This window comes from Cebidichthys violaceus, unplaced genomic scaffold (genome assembly GCF_023349555.1).
Source record: "Cebidichthys violaceus isolate CVI_PGR_0920_01 unplaced genomic scaffold, fCebVio1.0.p SCAF_8, whole genome shotgun sequence".
In the NCBI taxonomy this organism is placed as follows: Eukaryota; Metazoa; Chordata; class Actinopteri; order Perciformes; family Stichaeidae; genus Cebidichthys; species Cebidichthys violaceus.
This window is the reverse complement of record NW_027176964.1, coordinates 4,180,632-4,204,924: the sequence shown is the minus strand read 5'-3', so window position 1 is coordinate 4,204,924 and position 24,293 is coordinate 4,180,632. Positions and strand designations below refer to the sequence as shown.

The window sequence follows — 24,293 nt, the reverse complement described above, 5'->3', positions numbered from 1 at the left end:
AGTGGACTCGTTTTCTCAAAAGACTCTCCAACGTGGAATCCGGTCTGTTGTGACCAAAGACTGTAAATGAGAAGGTTTGACACTGTAATGCAAAACTAATCAATGCGGCATTCACGAGGACAGCTACTTGTTATCTGACTATTTACAACAGCTGCCGTAACTACGACAACAACAGACGCATTCGGCTGAAGGTCGCCAGTTAACAGGGTCCCTAGTTAAACCGTAACACCGGACTGTTGGCGTCTTGCCGCTGTTATGCTGTGGATCATCCCGTTGATACTCCTGGGTCGCACATCGCTTCTCCTCTCACGGACAGCCAGCTCTTGGTCACCAGCTAATGCTAGCTTAACGCTAGCGCTTTCCAACCGGACCAGACGTCAGATCTTCACAACTTCAACAACCACCTGCGTCCGGACTGTATGGACATCCTCAAAGAACATGGAATACTTCGCCGAGGCCATCCTTCACACAGAGGTTCTGTTCACTTACAACTTCATGGCCCCAAACTCCATCCCATCCCTATGGTCCTGTCGCACCCGAACTTCCACGTTACATCACCACAACAAACAACACGTGAATCTATCTAATCTCCGTCCCCTTCCTCAGTCCTCACAGCCTATCACAAAGCAACTTCACCTGAAACTGGCTTTGCTCAACACTCACTCACTCATCAATAAAAGCCTCATTCTAAATTAATTCATAACGGACAGTAACCTGGATTTCCTCTGCCTCACTGAAACATGGCATAAACCCCTGGACTACTTCTCACTAAACCAGACCACTCCCACAGGATTCACATACATTGATAAACCTCGTCCTGAGGGGCGAGGAGGTGGTGTTGCTGCCATTTACAGGAAGGACATTAAAACAACCACCATTCCCATTCCTGCCATCTATTCTTTTGAACATCTTGCCTTCAAACTCTCTGGTCCCACTCCTTTGCTAACTGCTGTAATATACCGCCCCCCCAAACCAAATCCTTCCTTTCTCTCTGACTTTTCAGATTTTCTGACTCAGCTATGTGCCATCTCACCTTCCGTTCTCCTCCTTGGTGATTTTAACATCCACATTGATAACACTGACTGTAAATCTGCCACAGAATTCCTGGACTTGCTACAATGCTTCAACTTCCCCCCCTAAACTCTTTCAGCTTCTCTTGCCGGTACCATGTCTGCCTCCCCTCCCCCGCTGTCTGATGATACCTCCGATCTTGTACACTACTACAATAACACACTCTCCTCCTTTCTTGATCAGCTGGCTCCCATTAAAATGAAAACCGTCTCATTCACACACTCAGCTCCCTGGTACACTCCTGAACTCCACCAAATGAAAGCCCGTAAACGCCAGCTTGAAAGACTCTGCAAGAAAACCGGTTTAACAGTACATCTCCAAGCTCTCTCCGACTACCTTCAGCAATACAAAGACGCTCTCATCTCAGCCCGGTCCACCTACTACTCACACCTCATACAGTCTGGCTCTTCTAACCCAAAGGCTCTCTTCTCCACAATAATCAAGCTTCTCAAACCCAAGGACAACACCTCCACATCCTTCACAGTGAACAAATGCAACTCTTTTCTTTCTTTTTTCCAAAAAAAAAGTACACCATCTACAGCAACCTGAGCACCTCCCCTGCCCTTTCCATCTCTCCCCACCTGCCCACCCCTCCTCCACCCCTCAGCCCCTTTCTCAGTTCTCCCCTGTGTGCCCATTGGAAGTGTCTACCTTCACAACAGGAATGAAAAGCTCCACCTGTATCCTGGATCCCATCCAATCTCGTCAAGGACTGTCTACTGTTGGAGAAATTTATCATACCATTCTCTTAGTTAAAACTTGTATGGCTTAAACCTGCATATATTCATTTAAACCCAAATAATATATGTTATCATATCGAATGTATTTTCATGTCTAACCCTCTTCCCTCAATAAAAATACCAAGGCTGGGAACTCGGCCTTGGTGGATGCATCGGCAGGCAGAGGAGGACGACATCTACGAAGTGGGGGGAGGGGGAAGGGGGGCGAGATAATGTGCATATTATACTTTGTTATACTGTTCCTTGTTGTTAGAACTCCGAACCATCTGTGGGGAAAGAGCTCTATCCATTCAGCTGAATTATTACAAATTGTCTGTTCATTAAATATGATTTTAATACTTTAAGAAGTTCGTCATCTCGGTTATTTCTCACAGGGAGGTTAAAAAGTATTTTTTTCCACCACAAATGGCGCCGAGGATGGGATCGGACGAGTTATCAGGACTCTGTTAGACGACAGAAGCGCAAATAATAGTTGATTCCTCCCGGAAGGTGAGAGGCTGTCCTCAGGCGGGGTTCGAGATTGTCGCTCCGATCCTGGAACCGGGAAAAGAATCCCACCCGGTGACAAATTATTTTGTGATGGAACAGACACTTTGAGGGTAAAATTTATTCTTGCACATAAGGGTGCTGGACATTAGATGTCCTAGTATAACTTGCAGGTTTTATAGAGTATTTGGTGTATCCTTTCAAGTTCATTGATTGGACCAGATGGGTTTTTAAAATTCTGTTGACAGTTAACTAGAGAGAAGTTGGCGCCGTTAAAAGCCGGTATTCTCGCACATAAGGGTGCCGGACAGACGTGTCCTAGTGAACTTTTAGTATTTAAAGAAAATCTGGTGTATCCTTTCGAGTGAGAAAAGGTCTTCGTTTAAGATACGAGAATCATCTGTAACTAGAGAAAGAGGGTAAGAGTCAAAGTTAGTCTGAGCCTAAGCAGCCGATGCCAAGGTCTTACCTCCAATAATAAAATACATGTGGGACAAAGATAATCAGACTGCCAAACAATTGGAAGAATGGATCAAATTGGGGTCCCCTGGAAAAGGCAACTTTAGCCTACGACAAAAATTGGATCAACTCAAACCTTATCTGGAGCAGAGAGGAAAAGGCGAAGAAAGAAACAGATGAAGTAATGTCCAAGAGGTAAAGAAAGAAACAGATGTATTTGAATAAGACACATACAACTGATAGAAAAGGAAAATATACTGCTGAACTTTGTTTTTTGTTTTTGTTTTGTATTTGTTTTACATGGTCGAGTGGATCCTGATCTGGTCTCCGCAACACCACTGCTGTATGCTCCCCAGGCACAAACAACATGACAGCCAAACCCACCACTCAACACTCCAAGGATGAAGAAGACGAACGAGACTCATCAAAATCTACAGGCACCATGTCAACGCTCACAGCTACAAGCCTGTCAATGAACACTGATGACAATATGAACCTGGATTATCTGAACGTGAGAAAAAGAGGACATTACAACAGAGAAAGAAGACGTGAAGAAGAAGAAGAAGAAGCCATGACTCATCTGGAGAGTTCAAAGAGCAAATTCACAGAATTCAAAAGAACTTTGACCTCCTTTGTGCGTTATCATAAAATATGTGCGGCATTCACACCAGCCGTAATCAACCTGGAATATGTCATATACGACAGAACTTTGTAAGAAGGCTTTCCTGCCATCTATGAATCTGAAAAACATCACACTAAAGAGAATTATGTGATATGGAAGACTCCAACCATATTACAAGATGCTGAACACGCTGAGAAGCAGTACAACGACAGAGAACAAGCAAAGACTTTCGTCAGCGCAAACTTGAGGATGCCCAGCTGACAATGTAATCAGGCCATGACATGACTTTGTGTGCCATAAATGTGGCAACTTGGACATTGTCTAAGGGACGGCCCACAATCTACATGGAGGCAGGACTGGTGGGAGGGCTCAATATCAGCAGTCAAGAGGAGAGGAGCAGGCGCGGCGGAGCAGACCTCAGTGATGGACCATTCGGCTCACACACATTACAACACAGAGGGTGAGTTAACTTTAGATTCTGCCTATGACAAACTTGTACATCAATACACACATTAGAAACCATACAAACACCACTCACACCCACATACCATGTGTATCCAAATGAAAATGAAGGTTTTAGAAAGTTACCACCAATTATGTTAACTATTAAAGGTAAAAATGTTACATTTTAGTTGACTCAACTTTACCTGTCCCTCCCAAAAAGAGTGGAAGGTATTGCGGGACCATTGGCTCAGGGGGCATACCAATTAGTGAGCCATACACAAAGCCCTTGTCCTGTACACTAGATTATATCACAGTTAAACACTCATTTCTGCTGTCTGATTGCTGCCCTATAAATTTGTTATGAGAGATTTGATGTGTGTATTTGGAATAATCCTTACATCGGGCCCTGATGGCCTGATATTGAGTAGAGAAGAATACAAACAAATGATGAAATATGACCCAACAGATCTGTTGAACATCTACAAGTGTTTTTTAGAACCATCTGTAAGTGGTACAACAGCAGCACACCTTACTGATTTTGCCTCACAACATTCACCACATGCAGAATGTTACATGTAGGCTAATTCACTACATTGCACAGCACACGTGTCAAGAGAAGATGAGAGATTTGAGGAAGTATGGTTTGGAGGGGAGAGTGAAATAGAGAAGTTATGTATGATGGACATTTATTGGACAGAAAATACTGCTGCCTCTGCTTCTCTGTCTCCCACACAATCTGAGTTGTTTCAGGGGTGTGTCCGCATGTATCATTGACACGGGGCCCAGGAATGGAGGAGAAGGACATATCTGGTTGGCTGGATTGGCAGACTGAACTCACTGACTTAAGGCCCACAGAGGATCCTGATAAATTGTACAGTAAAGGCGACATATACAAAACAAGATGTACATCATTGCCAACAGTAAAAAGAGTCACTCATCTTATGTTTGATAAGAAAACACACCATGGTTTAAAATGTTCCATCTGTCGACATGGCTGAGCTGTCCGAGATGCTCTCCTCTTTATGGTCTACGCACAAATATGACGTAGGACTGGTGAGGGCTGCGACACCTCTGGTGGTTCACCCAAAATCTGATTTCCGTCAATGCATGAAGCAATATCCACTCAAACAAGAGGCTATTGATGGTATTACACCCGTTCTTGAGTCTTTATTGAAGGCTGGTGTAATAGTCAAATGTGATGATTCATCGGTGCCCACACCTATTTTTCCGGTAAAGAAAATTCGAGACCTGGGGGGAACCGACTGAGTGACGATTTGTTTAAGATTCACAAGCAGTTAATGCTTCGGTGCAACCGCGAGCACCTACAATTTCTAATCCACACACCATTATGTCACTCATCCCTCCAGACACAACCTATTTTTCGACTATTTGTCGACTTGGCCAATGCATTTTTTTTCCTGTACTTGTGCACAAAGACAGTAAATTCTGATTCTCATTTAAAGAAAGAAGCTCTACCTGGACCCGGTGTCCCCAGGGACATTCAGAAAGTCCTGGTGTATTTAACAGTGCCTTGAGAGACAATTTGGCTAATTTATAGTTCTTTCTTTACGAAATGGTTCTGCCTTGTTACAATATGTTGATGACATCATGATTTGCAGCCCCACAGAAGAAGCATGAAAATTAGAGTAATTTACAATTACAGTTATCCTACTTACATTTTGGCTGCAAATGGTCACAAGGCTATCCGTCCAAATTGAAATTTGCTCTCGATAAAGTTTCATATCTGGGACATGTGATCACAGCAGAGGGCAAAACCCTCTCTCCCAAGAGAATACAGGCAATTCAAAATGTGCCTAAACCACAACTAAGAAACAAATGATGAGCTTTATATGAATGACGTCGTAGTATAGACAATGGATCTCAACTATTCCGAAAGAGAGACATTCCTCTCTTCCATGATTCATGGTTAACATCTTTCTGCGCAGAACAAACTGACCTGGACTGACTCCTCGACTGCTGCCTTTAATGACATAAAGAGCGCTTTACTGTCAGCTTCGACACTTGGACTACCTAAACTTGACACACCGTTCACACAGTACGTTGACCAAAGAGACGGTTACATGACATCAGTTTTGATTCAGGAACATGGGGGAAACAGAGACCTGTTGCATATTTCTCTACTACACTAGACCCTGCAGCAGCTGACCTTCCTCTGTGTCTGCGTGCTGTGGCACGTGACATTGTTGGTTAAGGTGAGCTCACACTCAAGGTTCCTGATGCTGTATCACACATTAGATTAGATTAATACATTATATGTGCCTAACATTACTGTGAAACAATGTACTATCCTTAATCCTGCTACTCTTTTTCCTACTGCAGCAGATGGAGAGCCAAATAACTGTGTTGATTTCTCCTGAACAGATCTGCACACTGAGACCTCACAGACATGCCCACCGAATGCTGATTTAGAACTGTTAGTGGATGGGTTGATAGCCGGACATGTGAGAAGGGTTGGTTGGGTTTGCTGTAGTCTCATCATATGACACTCTGTGCAGCGGTAAGTTGGCATCACACTTTTCTGCTCAAGCTGCAGAACCTGTGGCTCTTACAGAAGTCTGTAAGCTCGCTGGCAACAAAATAGTTACCATTTACAGACTCTTGCTATGCCTTTGGCGTAGTGCACGACTTTAGTGCCCTGTGGAAGCACAGAGGCTTTCTGACATCACCTGGCAAACCCATTTCTGCACCGACTTGCTAGAAGCCATACTACTCCCTAAAACTGTCTGTGTTATATTATGAAATGTGATGCTCACACTAACGCTTCTGATTTTTCAGGTTATTTTGAATTTGATATTCAAGAATTGCAGACATTGGCTATCAGTAAAGAGCAAAAGTATTTGGCCTTATCTAATCCAGTTTACAAAATGATGTATGGATGGGCCCAGACAATTGCCAAGTGATCTCTTTTAGCTCACAGCAGAGATAACTTAGAAAAAGGGGGAATATGTAATTTTATTATTAATATTTTATTATTAATATTTATCTAGATTAAATCTACATACTTTTACATTGGAAACTGTCCCATGCAGGGTGTAATCCTTTTCTTCAACTGTCTCATCAAAGCGAATAAGAACACCACTTAGATATCCAGCTAGTATAAATGTTTAAGAACATTTTACCTCTTTTATACTATATCTTCTCATGAAAACACATGATGACGTGACAATACGATGTGTTTTCACTGAAACAGTTGGCCTAATACAGTATAGCAGGGGTCACCAATAGGCGGACCCTGGACCTAAAACCGATAGATAATTGAGAATTATTACATTTTTGATGGAGCGCTTTTATTTCAACCGGCGCAGCTTTTCCAGCCTTTACGGCACTCGTTCAGTGGCGCAGTAAACACACCGACCAATTGCATGCGTTGTAAGTCACACCACGTGATGCAGCCAATTACATATATTCTGACAAGGTTCACGTTTCAAGAGATGAGGAAAGAGAACGAAGAGTAGAAGAATAACGTGAGTCAGAAGTTATTTCACATGACGTTCTTCAAAAAGAGAAAAGTGGTCAGAGAGACCAGAGAGACCAGAGTCTTTAACCAACAATGAACAGACTCTTATTGGTGAATTCTTCCCACGGACAGTTTAAAACCAGTAGGTTTCATATGTTCAGAGGCCGTGACTATAATTAAAAGCGGTAATGCGAAGTGCCACTACGAGACAAAGCATAACTCTTTTTAGCGAACGTACCATCTCACATCTGAACTGAATTTAAAGCTGCAGGACGATTCAGTTAAATACATTTTTCTAAAATGAAGTACTTTATTTTAAGAGCCACATTTTTCTAAAGCTTTCTGTTATGTAATGTTTTTTTTTATCCAACTCTTATTTTACTTGAAATGAGCGAACATTCATTTATTATTAGAGTATGTATTATTTATAATTCATCCAGTTCAATTCAAAAGTGGACAATAAATATTGTTGAGATATTATTAAATTTAGCTTTCTTTATTTGATTTGACAGTCAGTTGCTACGTACAAACGTTAATACAACTGTTGGCTACTTCAATATACATGGGACTAAATCATAGCGTGAGTTGGTCATTATTGTGTATTGTATTGTAACCCTTTTGATTGGACCTAGTTGAACTTTGACATACTATACTGCAGGGGTATTTAATTACAGGAGTGATTTGTCAGAGAATAACTAAGAAGCATCATTTATATGTAGATCTCAGGTTTTAAAACTAGACTTAAAGAAACCATTTGTAAAACCATTTAGCTGATATGAATATGCTAAGTTCACAGTCCAGCAGCACAACAACTGTAGCGTGTTTAAAACATGACCACAGTCTAGTTTTACCAACAGAACACACATCAGAAGAGTGAGACAAAGATCCAAATCATTTTAGACATCACACATGTGTATTCCACTGTTTAGTCTAAAAAGGCAGACTCTGTAACATCTGACTGTTTCCTCCCTTAGGACTACGAAAGTGACATTTTTAATTGTAATACTTACGTTTACTATAGCTTGCTATTTTAGAAATATAATCTCACAAATAAGCTACAGCTTAGATTTATTTTAGTTGATAAAGAAAGCAATTGAATTGTTTATTAACTACTTAAGATGATAGAATTCCTTACAAATTGTTTAAGTTGATTGATTATTGTTTGGTATGAAGTTCATTGACATGTTGTTGTCCTATACAGTTTAATAGAGATGGAGGTCCTATTTCTGTGTTTCACCTAATCTCCAGAGATTTATTCTAACATGTTAATGTTAACATTCCCTCGCTGGCTACAACATGGAGTTGCTTAGAACTCACAAAAACAGCTAATGCTTTAACCTTATTGATTAATGATGTGCATATGTAAACCATTCTGGGTAATATGTGTTGATGTTTTGATAAATTGTAAATACTGTAATGGCCATGGGAATGGCCGAAGGGCAAATTGTTGGAGAAATGTATCATACCATTCTCTTAGTTATAACTTGTATGGCTTAAACCTGCATATATTCATTTAAAAAACATATCCCGTCTCCGCCCATCACTCTCCTCATCTGCTGCTTAAACTCTTATCCACGCTTTCATCACCTCCAGAATCGACTACTGCAACAGCATTCTTCACGGCACATCATCCAAAATAAAACTAATCTCCAGTATATCCAAAACTCTGCTGCTCGCCTGCTCACCCGCTCCCATGACCACATCACCCCTGCTCTCCAGAACCTCCACTGGCTCCCCATCCCACAACAGATCGAATACAAAATCCTTCTCCTCACTCGTAAAGCCCTCCATAATCAGGCCCCCTCCTACCTCACCGACCTCTTCCACCACCACACATCCCATCGGCTCCGCTCCTCTGATGCCAACCTCCTGTCCCTTCCACCCAGGACCAAGCACCGGACATGGGGTGACAGCCTTCTCTGTATCTGCCCCCTCCCTCTGGAACTTTCTCCCCAAACACATCCGAGACTGCACTGAACTTTCCATATTCAAATCCCAAATCAAAACCCACCTTTTCAAAACTGCTTTTAATATGTGACCATTATTGTGTGTTTGTTTTTTATAGTGTATAGCTTTTATATATGATGATTTTAATGTAAAGTGTCTTTGAGTACTATGAAAAGCGCTCGATAAATAAAATTAATTAAGCTACTCTATTGGGTTCATATATTTGTAACTTATGTAGTGTCAGTGCCTCACCAGCCACGAAACTCACCGCACGTCACTGTACTCCACCGCTTTCTGTATCCTCTGTGTGGCGCTATAGAACACACCCAAACATGCGTTATGTTGCTCTATATCAAGTGCAAACCACATAGTGTAAAAGTCATGTAAATCAGATTTACTTAGTCTGTTGCATTCCGCGGTAAAGACTAAAACTAATACTGAAATTAATAAAAACTAAACTCAAACTAAGCATTTTCAAAAAATAAAAACTAAACTAAACTAGCAAACCCGCTTTAAAAACTAATTCAAACTAAACTGAAATTGAAAACAAAAAGTCTAAACGAAATAAAAAATAAAAACTAGTGAAAAATGCGAAACTATAATAACCTTGCTTCTAACAAATTTGAGTTGAGTGATGCTGACCGGAGATCCCGTTACTGTGGTCAGTAACCACGTTGAACATTGGTTCTTAGTGACTGACAGAACTGATAGTGTCTATGTTGCTCAGTATCCTCATCGTTCCAGCCTTTCTATACCCAGTCTGCGTGCCATGTGTGCAACCTTTGGTGTGAACGTACTTGCTCCCTCATGCATGCAGTAGTTGCCATTGGACTCTGGCACAGTGCAGCAAACAAACTGGAAAGCCAACTGGAAGTTTGTGGGTATACCCACAGATTCCTCTCAACAATGCTGATGGTTTGGTGCCACAAAGTGAATGGCTCCCTTGATCCTTTGTCAGATCAGATCTTCACTGACTTCAGATTTTTTACCCAGTTGACGCTGTGACCAGTTTTAGTCATGCATTGCTCCCCACCGCGACTGCATGTTATATCATACCGCGTCATTGAACTCTTTGTTAACAAAGAAAGGAGGATATACTTTGTCTTTAAGTAACAAAGCCTGTAGAGACTCATATTAGTAAACTCCAAAGACTTTGGGTGGAATTTCAACCTAATCACATATTCAGGAAATGGATGTGGTAGATTTATTTCACTATCAATTTGTGCTATCACAGTGTCATGCATTGTGTTTGAATTCACAAAATGAGAGTTCCATTGCATTCAGGTCCCATGAATTTACAGCCAAATCCTCATGTCCTGTTCTAAACAGGAACCGATAAAACAGTAGTAAATACCCATTGATAAGGTCCGGAGTTAACGGTTCTGCTATCGGTACTTTATAAGTTATGGAATGAGATCGCTGCGCTAAAAAGCAGTGTTGCAAACCTCTCTCTGTCCCTTTGTCTTTTCACGAGGGGCAGAGTTTTGCTCTACTCTGACACACACATATTTCAATCAGGAGAGACAAGGGAATGATTAGTAGTTAACATTTATTATGACAGATGATGCGTTAATGAGTTACACAGAAATTCTTTGGCGCTTGAACTCGACGAGGAGCTTTGTGATCGAGTTGTGATTGCCCTGAGCAGCAACAATATAAATCCCCCCGTGGAGTCCAGACACTGGTGGTGATGGTGGCTGATGAGGTTGATAGGATGATGAGTTGATGAGAATCTGCGAAGAATGGGCGGAGATGGGGAGGTGGAGGGTTGCGTAACAGCAGCATGAACTACTGAAGGTAGAGAGATGGTCATATTTAAAGACAGACAGCAGCAAGATGATAGGCTAATGATGTCCTTGTGTCGTTGTGCTATTGGCTAGAGACCAGCTGATCTAGACAGCTGATATCATGATTGACAGCCCCAAACAATAACAACACGGAAATAATGTGTGCATGCATGAGGAGTGATGGCAGATGTATGGTAAATAAGCTATGGGCTTATGCATGCATGAGTATAGTCTTCCTGTCTGAACTTACGCTAGAGCTTCATTTCAATCAGGAGAGACAAGTGAATGATTAGTACCGTATTTTTCGGACTATAAGGCGCACTTAAAATCCTTAAATTTTCTCAAAAATTGACAGTGCGCCTTATAATCCAGCGCGCCTTATGTATGGTTACTTGTTGTGCTTATTGATCGATTTTATGTGGTACAATGCGCTCAAAAATCTGTCAAAATGTGTAAGTACGACTTTGGTAAGCAACGAAGCCGCTCCGCTCAATGGATATTCGGAGCATTACGGTACGCTGTGTCACTACCTGATCGGCCCGTAACAGGATCGGTCGCAACTGTCGTCCGAGCTTTAAGCTGGAATCATCACTGAACAGCCAAGTACCGATAACAGCAACAAGACTGACTCGGAAAATGACGAGAGGGATTCGGGCATTCTTGATGCCGAAATCGCACAGCTGTTTCACTCAGACACTGAAGATGAAGAATTCGATGGATTTGTGGAAGAGGAATGAATCGATAAGTGAGTGTATTTTTCTGTACCGGTATTTGTTGTTACAACTGAGTTGAATAAAGTTTGATTTACCGTACTGTGTTGTTTTGCTTAATGCGCCTTATAATCCAGTGCGCCTTATGTGTGAACATAGACACGTTAATTCACAGTGCGCTTTATAATCCGGTGCGCTTTATAGTCCGAAAAATACGGTAGTTAACATTTATTATGACAGATGATGCTTTAATGAGTTACACAGAAATTCTTTGGTGCTTGAACTCGACGAGGAGATTTGTGATCGAGTTGTGATTGCCCTGAGCGGCAACAATATAAATCCCCAAAAGTGAGAAGGGTAACACAGCGATATGTTCCCCCCAAAAGAAAGTATAACTTACCAAGCTGTACTTGAATGGCTACAGGTTTTTTCAGCGAGTTGGTGTGGACTGCTAAGAGATGAGGCATGAAATAAACATTACGCTGGAATTGAGGTTAAATGGATAGCTGTACTTGTGATTTGGCCAGCAGTGCCCTACTTGCAATGTATAGGCTCCTGCCAGAAATGGTTTGAGGACAGCAATGAGCAATGTCATGCTTGCAATGTATAGGCTCTAGCCAGCAATGCGATGCTTGCAATGTATAGGCTCTAGCCAGCAATGCGATGCTTGCAATGTATAGGCCCTAGCCAGCAATGGCTAATTGTCAGCAGTGACCTGAATAAGAATAGTTTCAGCTAAGAATACGTGCTAGAGTACTGGAATGACATGCATGACCTTTTTAGATTTTGCCGAGCAGGAAGTTTCCATTACCTGCTCCTTTTAATGAATCATACATCACTCATAGGAATTGAATGGATCTGATACTACTTTGATATACGATATGCATGACGTCACTTATTAGAATACAATATTGTGAGCAATTACAGAAGCAAAGGAAATGTAGCAGATAGGCTATAACGAAATGAGAATCTGAACGACTTGAAAAATAGAATGATGTGGCGCTACTTACCCGATATGATTGATATGACACCACGTTTCAGAACACAATTAATATGGCAATTAATAGTGGCTAAATGGCTGCGTGCCCTGCTTGTGATGAATGATGTAGCCAGCAGTGGCTAAAGGGCTGCGTGCCCTGCTTGTGATGAATGATGTAAAGGGCAGCAATGCCCTGTGTACCGACTTTAATAAATATCTGTTTTTTTTTGTTTTTTTCTTAAAGCCACTAGGGGGGCGAACGGGAGAACTTGTTTGGACGCGTGCTCTATGCCACAAACAAAATACTGTCCTGTGCGCTGTATCTCTTTTGATTTGTTGATCCATTTATTCCGTTGCACATTGACACCATATCATTAAATCGCTTTTTTCAATCTTACTTGTATCAATGCATCTTAATTGCTTAGTAACAGAACATCGCAGGATACCACACGACAGGATAAGACAACATGTTGACATGCCACACTGACACGGTCCAAAGCCGTTTGCTCCCCGTCCACACACCTCATTCTCATCACCAGGCACTTACCTATATGCACTAAATGTCAATTTTCCACCCTGTGATCAATGTCAGAACTGCATGTCTAAATTCATGACATCATCATCATCATTCATTGTTTTCTTGTTAGCTGTCCAATGATGAGGCTCGTAGCTTTTAGTTAAAGTAGTTTTATTCGATGTAAACAAAAATAAACAAAATCCTTATGCAATAACTGGAGTACCTTTGCAATAAACATAAAATACAAAAAACTGTTAACGATGTATAATGGCTCTTACACTTGTACTGCAACAAATGCGATACCGCTAACGGATGCTCAATGCTTGTACTGCAGTGTATGAGATTCCACTACCGATGCTCTATACTGCTGCTGGAACGTATTTGATTCTGCTAAGAGATGCTCAATGCTTGTGCTGCAACGTATGTAATTTCTGCTGCTTCTGTATTGAATGCGATATCACATGACAGAATAAAGTTATCGGCATTTGAGGCCATGAAGACTATGATGCAATGACTAGGGTTACGATAGGTGAAAATGCAATATGCGTAGATAACCTTCATTTAACCAGGAAGACACACTGAGATTAACCCTCTTTTATGATGGAATCTTGCCAAGGCAGCGTCGAATAGCAGCATCCCGCATACAACAGTATGAGGACACATTAGATCATGATGCATTGACAGTGACCCACTTACCAGTGTAGACGGATAGGAGGACTTGGCAGCAAGCTATGAATAGTAGTTATCTAGGAGAATGCAATAAATAATGAATTAAAAAGTAGAATACATACATTCAATTTAAACCAGGGCTGCTGAGGTAAGACTCGGCATTGGTGTAAGGGGTGCTCTACCGAGTGACCTAACTGGAAACCCCGGTTTTCATTTCATTATATTTTTGTGATCCTGCTATACACCTGAAAAGGTTTGTGACTGAATCTTTTGTGACCTAATGCTGTGACATTTCTGTTCATGGACAGACATGCAGATAACCACCTGGCAAAGTACTAAAGATTGCTTCTGTGGTAGTTCTGCTACCTGAATGTAATGTCAAGGTCAGCTATGACCAGGAGAAGATATTATTCGAGAGGGCAATGACCAGCGACGAAGCTGTGAAGCAAAAACTCCACCACCAGTTATGTAAACAGAATCTAAGCAAAGCAGATTTACGGAGCGAGCACTTTCAGTACCATTTGAAAGGTTGATGAAGACCGCTAACTGTGGGATGCTATCGCATAAATAGTGAAGAGGAATGCACACCTTAAGAAAGTCTAGCAACTGATTTACTTATGTGTGAGATGTTTGTGTTTCTGTTGTGTGGCCCTGACATGAGTTTCTGGTGAAAACATCTTACGTGATGCAGATATATCAAATCTGGAGTAGAAGGAGGCCAGAGTCTGAGAACTACTCACAGAGAAATCCTTAAATAGCCCACCGATGGACACGAGTTGTGAGAATACACTGGTACGCCATGGAAGAGAGTTTCCATTATGCCAGCTGAGCATGCTTATTGTGATGAGGTCAGCCAGGGTATTTGCTTAAATGAGGCCGGCGTGATCTTTCTTAAGGACTTTGTGATTTGTGCTGCTAAGGAAAACTGAGCATGACATGAATGATCGTGCCTTTTTGCATGAAGTACTCCATTTGCTTGATTGAAGATTAAACCATGAAACAACCATAATCAACTCCCCGACAACTGTACTTGTAGTTACGCAACATGAGAGCCTCAGGATGGGGACGGCTACACTAAGGTACTGATGATGTGTGTTACATGTCTCAGTGTTATGTGCTTGTACTGTAGGTGGGTTTGTTCTGCTCTGCTCTAGTCGTACACTTTTATTTTGCTTATATGTGTATTAGTTTCGTCTATACGTTACTGTCTATCTATGAATTTTAATTCCATTTTATTTGAAATTTTGTAATTTTTAGGCAGCCTTCGAACATCTGGCAGCAGATGAAAACTAGCCTCTCTGGCTAACTCTGGCTCACCTACAGTTTCACTGTTGATTGGTGTGCATTGTCCCTGCAAAATAAATAAACAAATAAATAAATGAGAACCTTGCAAGTTCCATCTAAGTGAGCCTGCAACACTGCAGACGCTGCATATCTAATACTCTTAGGAACAGAGGGTCCTAACTGCATGTGTCTCCAATATCCCTGCTTAAAATGAGCCATATAGATACCGTAGTAAAGGTAGGTTAATTGAGGCCCGCCGCTATTACCGAATTTACGGTAATAGTTCTACCATTGAACAGGGAACGCCAAGAAAACGAAGCATAGTTACGGATTTGACACAACCTAAAACTACTGACGACCAGCCTGACCATATTTATCAGATTGAGAAGATGGTCTGGTTCCGACCCGCTGATTAATGTCTTTATCTTGATTGTTGAGCGACTTGAAGTGAACGAATGCGGAACGCATCCACGAGGAGCCGGTGTTACGGTTTAACTAGGGACCCTGTTAACTGGCGACCTTCAGCCGAATGCGTCTGTTGTTGTCGTAGTTACGGCAGCTGTTGTAAATAGGCAGATAACACGTAGCTGTCCTCGTGAATGCCGCATTGATTAGTTTTTTATTACAGTGTCAAACCTTCTCATTTACAGTCTTTGGTCAAAACATACCGGATTCCAAGTTGGAGAGTCTTTTGAGAAAACGAATCCACTCGAGTTTGAAACGTCGCGTGTTGTTTGTGTTGAAACAGGAAGAGAGCATGTTGCTCTTCCTTTGAAATAATAAAGTTGGTAAAAAAAAAACACATAAACGTCTTTGGAGCCTGTTTTGTTCAAACATGTGTCACGTAGAAGAACTATGTAGCACAGTTAAAATAAGACAAATATATCTATCTATATATATATATATATATATATATATATATATATATATATATATAGATAGATAGATAGATAGATAGATAGATAGATAGATAGATAGATAGATAGATAGATAGATAGATAGATAGATAGATAGATATAGAGAGAGAGAGAGATGTCTTATTTTAACTGTGCTACATAGTTCTTCTACGTGACACATGTTTGAACAAAACAGGCTCCAAAGACGTTTATGTGTGTTTTTTTTACCAACTTTATTATTTCAAAGGAAGAGCAACATGCTCTCTTCCTGTTTCAACACAAACAACACGCGACGTTTCAAACTCGAGTGGACTCGTTTTCTCAAAAGACTCTCCAACGTGGAATCCGGTATGTTTTGACCAAAGACTGTAAATGAGAAGGTTTGACACTGTAATAAAAAACTAATCAATGCGGCATTCACGAGGACAGCTACGTGTTATCTGACTATTTACAACAGCTGCCGTAACTACAACAACAACAGACGCATTCGGCTGAAGGTCGCCAGTTAACAGGGTCCCTAGTTAAACCGTAACACCGGCGCTGAGGGACGCCGGTATGAGGGTAGGGATTTTCGGCCCTGTAGCGTGCATCGATCGTTTGCTGGTTTTAGCCGGAGAATGCGTGGTGCCGAACAAGTTGCTACCTGCACAGAGTGACCCGGAGTAACCAGTGAGATTCCCGGCAGGGAAACGAGAGGAGGAAGATGCTTTCTCTGCTGAGAAACTGGACGTCGGCTTTCTCCTCAACGCCAGACTGGAAAAGTAATCGTGGACGTTTTCCGATTCCATTGTATCGTAATGAAAACGCATGGACACTGGGCTGATGGAGTGCGCGCATAACAGCAACCTAAACATTATGGAGGGTTGCGTAACAGCAGCATGAACTACTGAAGGTAGAGAGATGGTCATATTTAAAGACAGACAGCAGCAAGATGATAGGCTAATGATGTCCTTGTGTCGTTATGCTATTGGCTAGAGACCAGCTGATCTAGACAGCTGATATCATGATTGACAGCCCCAAACAATAACAACAAGGAAATAATGTGTGCATGCATGAGGAGTGATGGCAGATGTATGGTAAATAAACTATGGGTTTAGGCATGCATGAGTATAGTCTTCCTGTCTGAACTTACGCTAGAGCTTCATTTGTTTACATACAAATAATAAAGCAATGTTGATTCTTTTCTAATTAATTGTTTTTTTCGTTCACAAAATAATCAAAAAGATAAGAGTATCGATACTAGAAGAGTACTAGTATCGATAAAATCCTAACGATACCCATCCCTACTTGATCCAAGATTATTTTGATTGACCTTTCTGTTTTTAGAAAGAAAGAGGTCAATGCAAATTAAGTTGTACTTTTTCTGGCATTATTCTGGTCAAATGAACATGATGCTGACTTGCTTCATTGAAGTGCAGGTAATATACAATATATATAGAATATGACAACCACAACAGAGAAAACTGCTGTCCCAGGTGCACAGTGTGTACTTTGAGAGTGAATGTGCAATATTATTTATCATGATCTATTATGCCAGGAGCATCAACTAGAAACACAATATGTGCAAAACAACCTGATTCACTTTAAGGCTGTCTCATTGTGATGCTTTTTGAATACAGAAAAACACACATAAACTAAGGACACACAGATAGTGAATCTTGTGAAACCTCTTTTCAGTCTCCATTTAATTCCATTCACATTGAGTAGAATATGCATTGACAAGCACTCTCACTGAGAACACTTTAAAATAATCTGTATACTGTCTCCACAAGGCCTTTCTCTTGTTCTTTTTTTTCATACTCTTTTCTAAATTTTGTCTACTCTAACATGTCATCAGCAGTAGCCATTTGATTTACAATGCACTTAGTTCACTGCTGTGTTGCAAAACATTGAGACAAAGAACAATTTAAAGGCTTTATTATTTGTATTATTTATAAGAGTAGGAGCATATGTAAATCTCATCTTTAATTAAAAAACATGCTATGCTTACTTCTTTTCACATGTCCAGGTGTGTGTGTGGATTACAAACTGGAGTGTGTCCTGTGAAACTACAGTGTAAAATTAAATTTCTTTTTGAAATGGATTGAGTATAATATTCTGAAACATGCTGTAGATTACGAGTTATAGGCTCAGCGTGATCCAGGACTTTGTAAACAATATATCATGGTGCTGGATGGCTCCAAAAACGTAGACATTTCATTCTCAAAGCCACTAATGAATTTATTATGGGAAGAATGTTAGAAATAAACAGATATCGGAATCTTAAAATTGTTCTCTTCTGCCACTGGTGGCTGGATGATTTGAGTTTTCATAAACTGGGGATATTAGAAATAAAGGCCTGGTTCTCTGTGCCACTGAAATAAAATAAAGGCCCTGGCAACTATTCCAGAAGTATATCATCCAGCCACCAGTGACAGCACTAAACACACTGATGAGCAGCACTCCAGTCGGTGAGCAAAGAAGCAGTCCTGCATCATCTTTAATTCAAGATGATTTGCAATGACTTTAATGGAACTACTGAGTGGGAATAAATCATGCGTTCGTTGTTACTTTAAGCCGCCTGACATTGTTTTGTCCCAACTTGTAGATTGCTAAGATTTCATTGTACATTTTATGAATACATCTGTGACTGGAATGTCCAAGCAAAACTGACTAGACATGTTACTAATAAAAAATGTTGCCATGGCAGACTTTGTAGGAGGAAGTCATTTTTAAAACAATGACTGGAATCTGTTTTTACAGATTCAAATTTTAATAAAATTCCTTCCTGGCAATATGGTTGTTATAGACAAAGCCTCTGTGAACAATTTGACCAAGGATTAGTGAAGATGGTGTGACGTCAAAGGTACAAAAGGTAAATTAATTCATCCATAGTGCATCATCCAAATCAGCCAAGGCTGGTTACCAAAGGGAAGGAACTTGGATACTGTCACAACTGGAGGTGGACAGACGTCTGGTGCCAAGGTAAATCAGGCAAATCACACAGCTGTGGAAAGGTGTATCAAGAGCCAAAGTGACACCCACTAGTAGGGGTAGGACGAATAATTGAGCATCACAGTGACAGGTCTCGAAGAACAGCACCCAACAACCTGGCTGCACCACCACTGGGCTGACTGCTATGTCAACTATATCTAGAGCTATATCGCATGTGTGAAAGTCACAGTAAAAAGGGTTGAGTGGGAGTGAACATAGAATAAAATTTGTGACAGTAGAGAGAAGACAGAAAATGAGAGTAAGAATGCAAGACATCCAAAAAAGGTCCCTGCAGGACACAAACCAGTGCCATACCTATTCAGGGGCCTTGACTTCATGGAGAACTGTCCCCATCCCTCTGCTGGTATGAGACATTATATCAGACAGGTCAGGTATTCAGAACTCAAGTGGCATCTGCATATTCATGTATGACTTTTTGCAGGCCATGCTCAACAATCTAGTGTTAGGTCATGTGCAGCTGTTTATGTATTATATTCAATATTGCAATTTGGCATCGCATGCAAGAATGAACCACTTTGAAACGTGATGAAAATGCCAAACAAACTGTAGGAATTTCTGTCTGTTGGGGTTCTGACCACCGGCAAACATTTTGGAGAAATTGATATTGACAAATACAACACAGTGTTTGTAGTTACAAGTTAGAAAGATCAGATCAGATCTCTGCATGAATGTTTCATGAATGAGGCCAAATCTATTGGATCATAGTGGATTTCTTACATATGTTACCCTGGTTTTCTGTACATCTACGAATGAACCGGACACTATAACCATTTTCAATGCATTAACAACTACATAATCCCAGATTCTTAGCAAACTATCCAAACCTTACTGAATGCTGACATTTTCATCTGGCCACTTTTCACTAACACAAGGAGTTGGAATTATCTAACCTTATTCATAGTGTAGTTTCCTTGGTGGTTACTGTTGCAATAACTAATAGGAAAACATTGGTGGTGAATATTTGCAACATAAATATTCTGCCATGTTTTTTTAAAACTTATAAAGTATTTTTCCTTCATCCTTAAAATCAGTCTGTACATAGTATGTATGTTCCTGGTAAAACTATGACTAGGAAACAAATAACAGCAGTGGTTCCTGATAATTACTGAGCCGAACCAAGTCAGCAACCTTCATTACAGCTGCTCTTTCACCAAAAACAATGGAGCAGGTGGAGGCTGTTATTTGAAGGCCACCCCCACCTGTGACACTTGTCCCCTAAAATATCTGGCGCTACTGCTGAAAGCACTTCACAGGAACTCACCACCTGCATCATCAAACACAGGTTTCCCAAACATTTAACTTGAACAACAAAGTAAATCCACTTTGCTTTTGGCAGCATCATTAGCTAGTTTATGGCACTGCATGTGAAAGGTGATTCCTATCCTCCTTTGTTTGAACTTTCCCTGGGCAGCAGTCAAAATGTCTTTAAAGTGAACTCAGAAGCGTTTCTACCTGTCTTGGGGTCAACAGAGAAGTAGGGCTGCCCCTCCAGGATGCTGTAAACTATCTTGGCGCTGTTCCCGTAGGTCGGATCATCTGCATCTGAGGCTGTCACTTGCAAAACTGACGTCCCTGCACAGAGAAGGGAACACATATTAAGTGATCAGATGGTGAATAGCCACAACAATTGACCACCACAAAGAAATAAAGAGAGGAAGAGTTTGTGAATACTGACAAAAATAAATGCTTACATCTTTAGTACTTTTATGAGAGAGAGTTACTTCTTGACCTTGGAACTATAAAAAAAAATTCATGGGGAATATATCTCATTATTGCGGCCATTTTGAACCATGGATCATGCTCACTTTTACATTGCCACCTCAGCAACATATATAATTATATAAGTTATTTTGAAACAAAAGAAAACAGAGAACAGTCCCCTGGATTCGCTATGGGAGCAGCAGAGCATGCTATCACACACAGAATGTATTTACATTATTTTGTTCGAACTAAACCTAAGTAAAGTATGTACAATGCCCAGTAATCCAGCGGAACATTATAAAGTTAACAATAATCTATGAACAATTGATATCTACTTGGGAGGTTCACACTGCTTGCCCTGATATTCTATTTAGTTTTAGTTCATATATCCTATGCATGTAAATGTGTGTGTGTGTGTGTGTGTGTGTGTGTGTGTGTGTGTGTAGGCCATTCACTGTCCCTCAGCTTGTGGTATTGTGACCTTGTCTCCTTCTCTGAGTATTGTTTTAGAGGTCAAAAGTGCTAAATTCAATATTTACAAGATTAACATAGCAGCAATATGATATATTATATTTATTAATAACAATGATATATTATTACATTATAATAACATTATTTATACAGAGACATAGTGTAGTAATGTCTACCTGAAGTCTCTCTCTCTCTCTGTGTTTTGTTATCAGAACTTCTCTTTCTTTTGTTCACATAGCAGGCCGGCTGACATGCTTTTTTTAGTGCATGTTAGTGCCTTTTAGTACATGTTAGTGCCTTTTAGTGCATGCTAGTGCACGTCAGTGGCTTTTAGTGCATGTCAGAGCTCTGTGGAGGCAATAGATATACTCTGAATTCCGTATGGAGAACCTTTAAACTCTTTGAAAGTAAATTTTCCTTTTTCCATTGAATGTTTTACATTGTTGTGTACAGTGACGTGTGGTGAGGTTCGTGGCTGGTGAGGCACTGACACTACATAAATCAGATTTACTAATCTATGAACCCAATAGAGTAGCTTAAATCACCATTCAATTGGCAGCTTGCACATTGACTACTGGTTGTTTTTCATATCAGCATTATTTACACACACATAGGTAAGGTACATATTTGATTCCACTGGGAGCGTGTGCGCCGCGATCTGCCCCACCGATCTGCCCCACCGGGAGTGTTTCAGAAGCGGAGCGCTCGCGGGCACCAGCCGCGAAAATCGTGAGATTCCGAGATAATCTGTGTAACAACCACGGATGTATAAAGAGAACAACAAACACATAAAAGGTTACTTTACCTGTCCGACGTTGAATTGCTGTTGATTTGTTCATATTTCCCTGTTTTTTGAGACATTTTTAAGCTTGGATATAGAATCTTACATTTTTGTGGTCAAAGCAAAATATAAGAAGAAGAAACGTGTAGAAGAAGAGCAACGACAGAACAAGCATAAACCCGACCCGTGGGCTCTTGCTCGCTCTCTTCTTTGAGGCAGAGGTAGTGTTTGCCTCCCCTCTGTGCTTTTTCACTGCAGTTTCTGTCAGATCAGCAACACTAAATATGTTCTACACAGACGTGAAATACAGTACCTATTCTATGGAAAGAAAGGACATATAATAAAAGTGTCTACAAATATTACAGTGGTGACAAACAATGAGAAAGCAAAAGGCACGCGCTCAACCCAGTTTGTGAGGGATTGCGCAATCTGAGGTGAGGCACAGCTCGTTGCTGCCTCACCTCACATGTCTCCTCTCTGTTTGAACAGGACATGCACTAATTCAGCGATTTTGATTATGAAAATGCTTGGAATGATTGGAATCATACAGAAATTACATGTATAGCACAGATCAGTAGAGAAATATTAATATTTATTTTATTTTAGCATTATTTGTTTTTTACTTGTCATGATGACAGCTGAGGCTCTGCCTCACCTGCCTCCCCTGACCGCACGTCCCTGGTTGTGTGTTTCTTAGTATGCCATCACTGAGTCTTTACTTGGTGAGGATCTGTTTCTGCTTTCTATCTCTGACAGAAGAAAGATATTATATACAATTCATCATCTCTTTTCAGGGCCAGATACCATTCTTATCTACTTTGGCTAGTTTCTTCTTTCTTCTGTTGTTAGACTGGTCCCAGTGTGTCTGAGAGGGGCAGTTAGCCTCAGCACCAACTGACATAGGGGACTCTTATGGGCACAGTTCTTGGGTTTGGAGGGTTTTGGATTGGAGGGGGTCTCATTGGATTTAAGGTTGTTCAGACATGTTAACTCTCAGTTCTGCCTAATTCTGCTCTACATGGATTTGTTTGTGTTGTGTAAAATGTATCAGCAGAATTCTGCATGTAAAGATTATGTTGGATGTTTTTCTCAGCGGGAAAAGCTATGATGACTGAGTGGACCCCATACTTCACTACTGTACAGAGCAATGGTCTGGATGACGCTCAAATATTTTAAAACATATCTTAAATGGAACTGCCTGATGTTGTTATGGTTAAACCAATGTAGGTAGAACTCATACTATGTTCAATGGCAAATTGATATTTGTTCTCCTGACATCTGGGAACATTTATTTTCTAAATACATAGATTGAACCAGATCATGCATTCTGCTTCCAAGACCACAATGTACCAATCTGTGATAGAGTCCTTCATGCCAAATAGAGTCGAAGGCTTTCTTGAAATCAATGAAACAAGTAAATATCATTACATTTTTGTGTATGTGTTTGTTAATTAAAGCGTGAAATGTTTATACATGGTTGGTGGTGTGGTGTTTTATCTAGAATACTACAGAATGATTTATCTGGACAACTGTTGACAGAGATGCCAGTTACTCTGATTTGTCCCCACTGTTATGAATGGGAGAAATGAGCCCTTTGCACCATCATCTCTGGGGTGCTGGTTATAGTTTCTTCTAATGTTTGGAGTTTTTCTTCATAATGTATCTGAATTCATACGATTTATTAGTTTGTTTTCGTACAGATTTTCAAAATGTGCTCTACATATTTCTCCACTTTGCAAGTGGTTGTTTTGTGTAATTGATTTTGATTAATGGCATGATCAAAATCTTCAAGTTTCATGAATCAATTCTTTGGTTTATTTGTTTAAAATGTAATTATATCCAATTCATAGGCCTGGTTGTTTGGTTGCTGATATTTTTCTTTTGATATTTTTCTCAGATCTTTTTTGATAAAAATTTGTATCAAACCAATTGTCAGCATTTTGCCTTTAGTCAGGATTCTTTATTTTGTTAAGTGAGGTCAGCTCTAATAGCTTTTTTGTGAAATATCAAATTGATATCATCAATGGCTTTGCCTAAGCTACACATCTCCAGGTTGAGGTTGACCTGTAGTCAAAAGGGTCACAATTATTTCTTTATCTTTACTTACAGGAAATATTTGCTGTAGAACCTTGTGCTTGGAATCACATCTCATGATCTTCTTCAGTGAATATTGTATATTACATAAACTATTACTATTATAATCATCATTATACATTTGGTACATATGTATATGAAATTTAACCTCTGCATTTAACCC

General features: G+C 40.4%; 1 protein-coding gene across 2 annotated transcripts in view; it reads right to left on the bottom strand.

The window, feature by feature from the left end:
• Nucleotides 1-24,293, bottom strand: part of LOC137892838 (cadherin-18-like) — a 179,847-nt gene that overhangs the window by 99,868 nt on the left and 55,686 nt on the right. For both annotated transcript variants that reach the window (XM_068738229.1, XM_068738230.1), the window contains exon 4: nucleotides 20,536-20,655. In XM_068738229.1, the coding sequence (XP_068594330.1) occupies nucleotides 20,536-20,655 (120 nt within the window). The remainder of the gene's footprint in view (nucleotides 1-20,535; nucleotides 20,656-24,293) is intronic.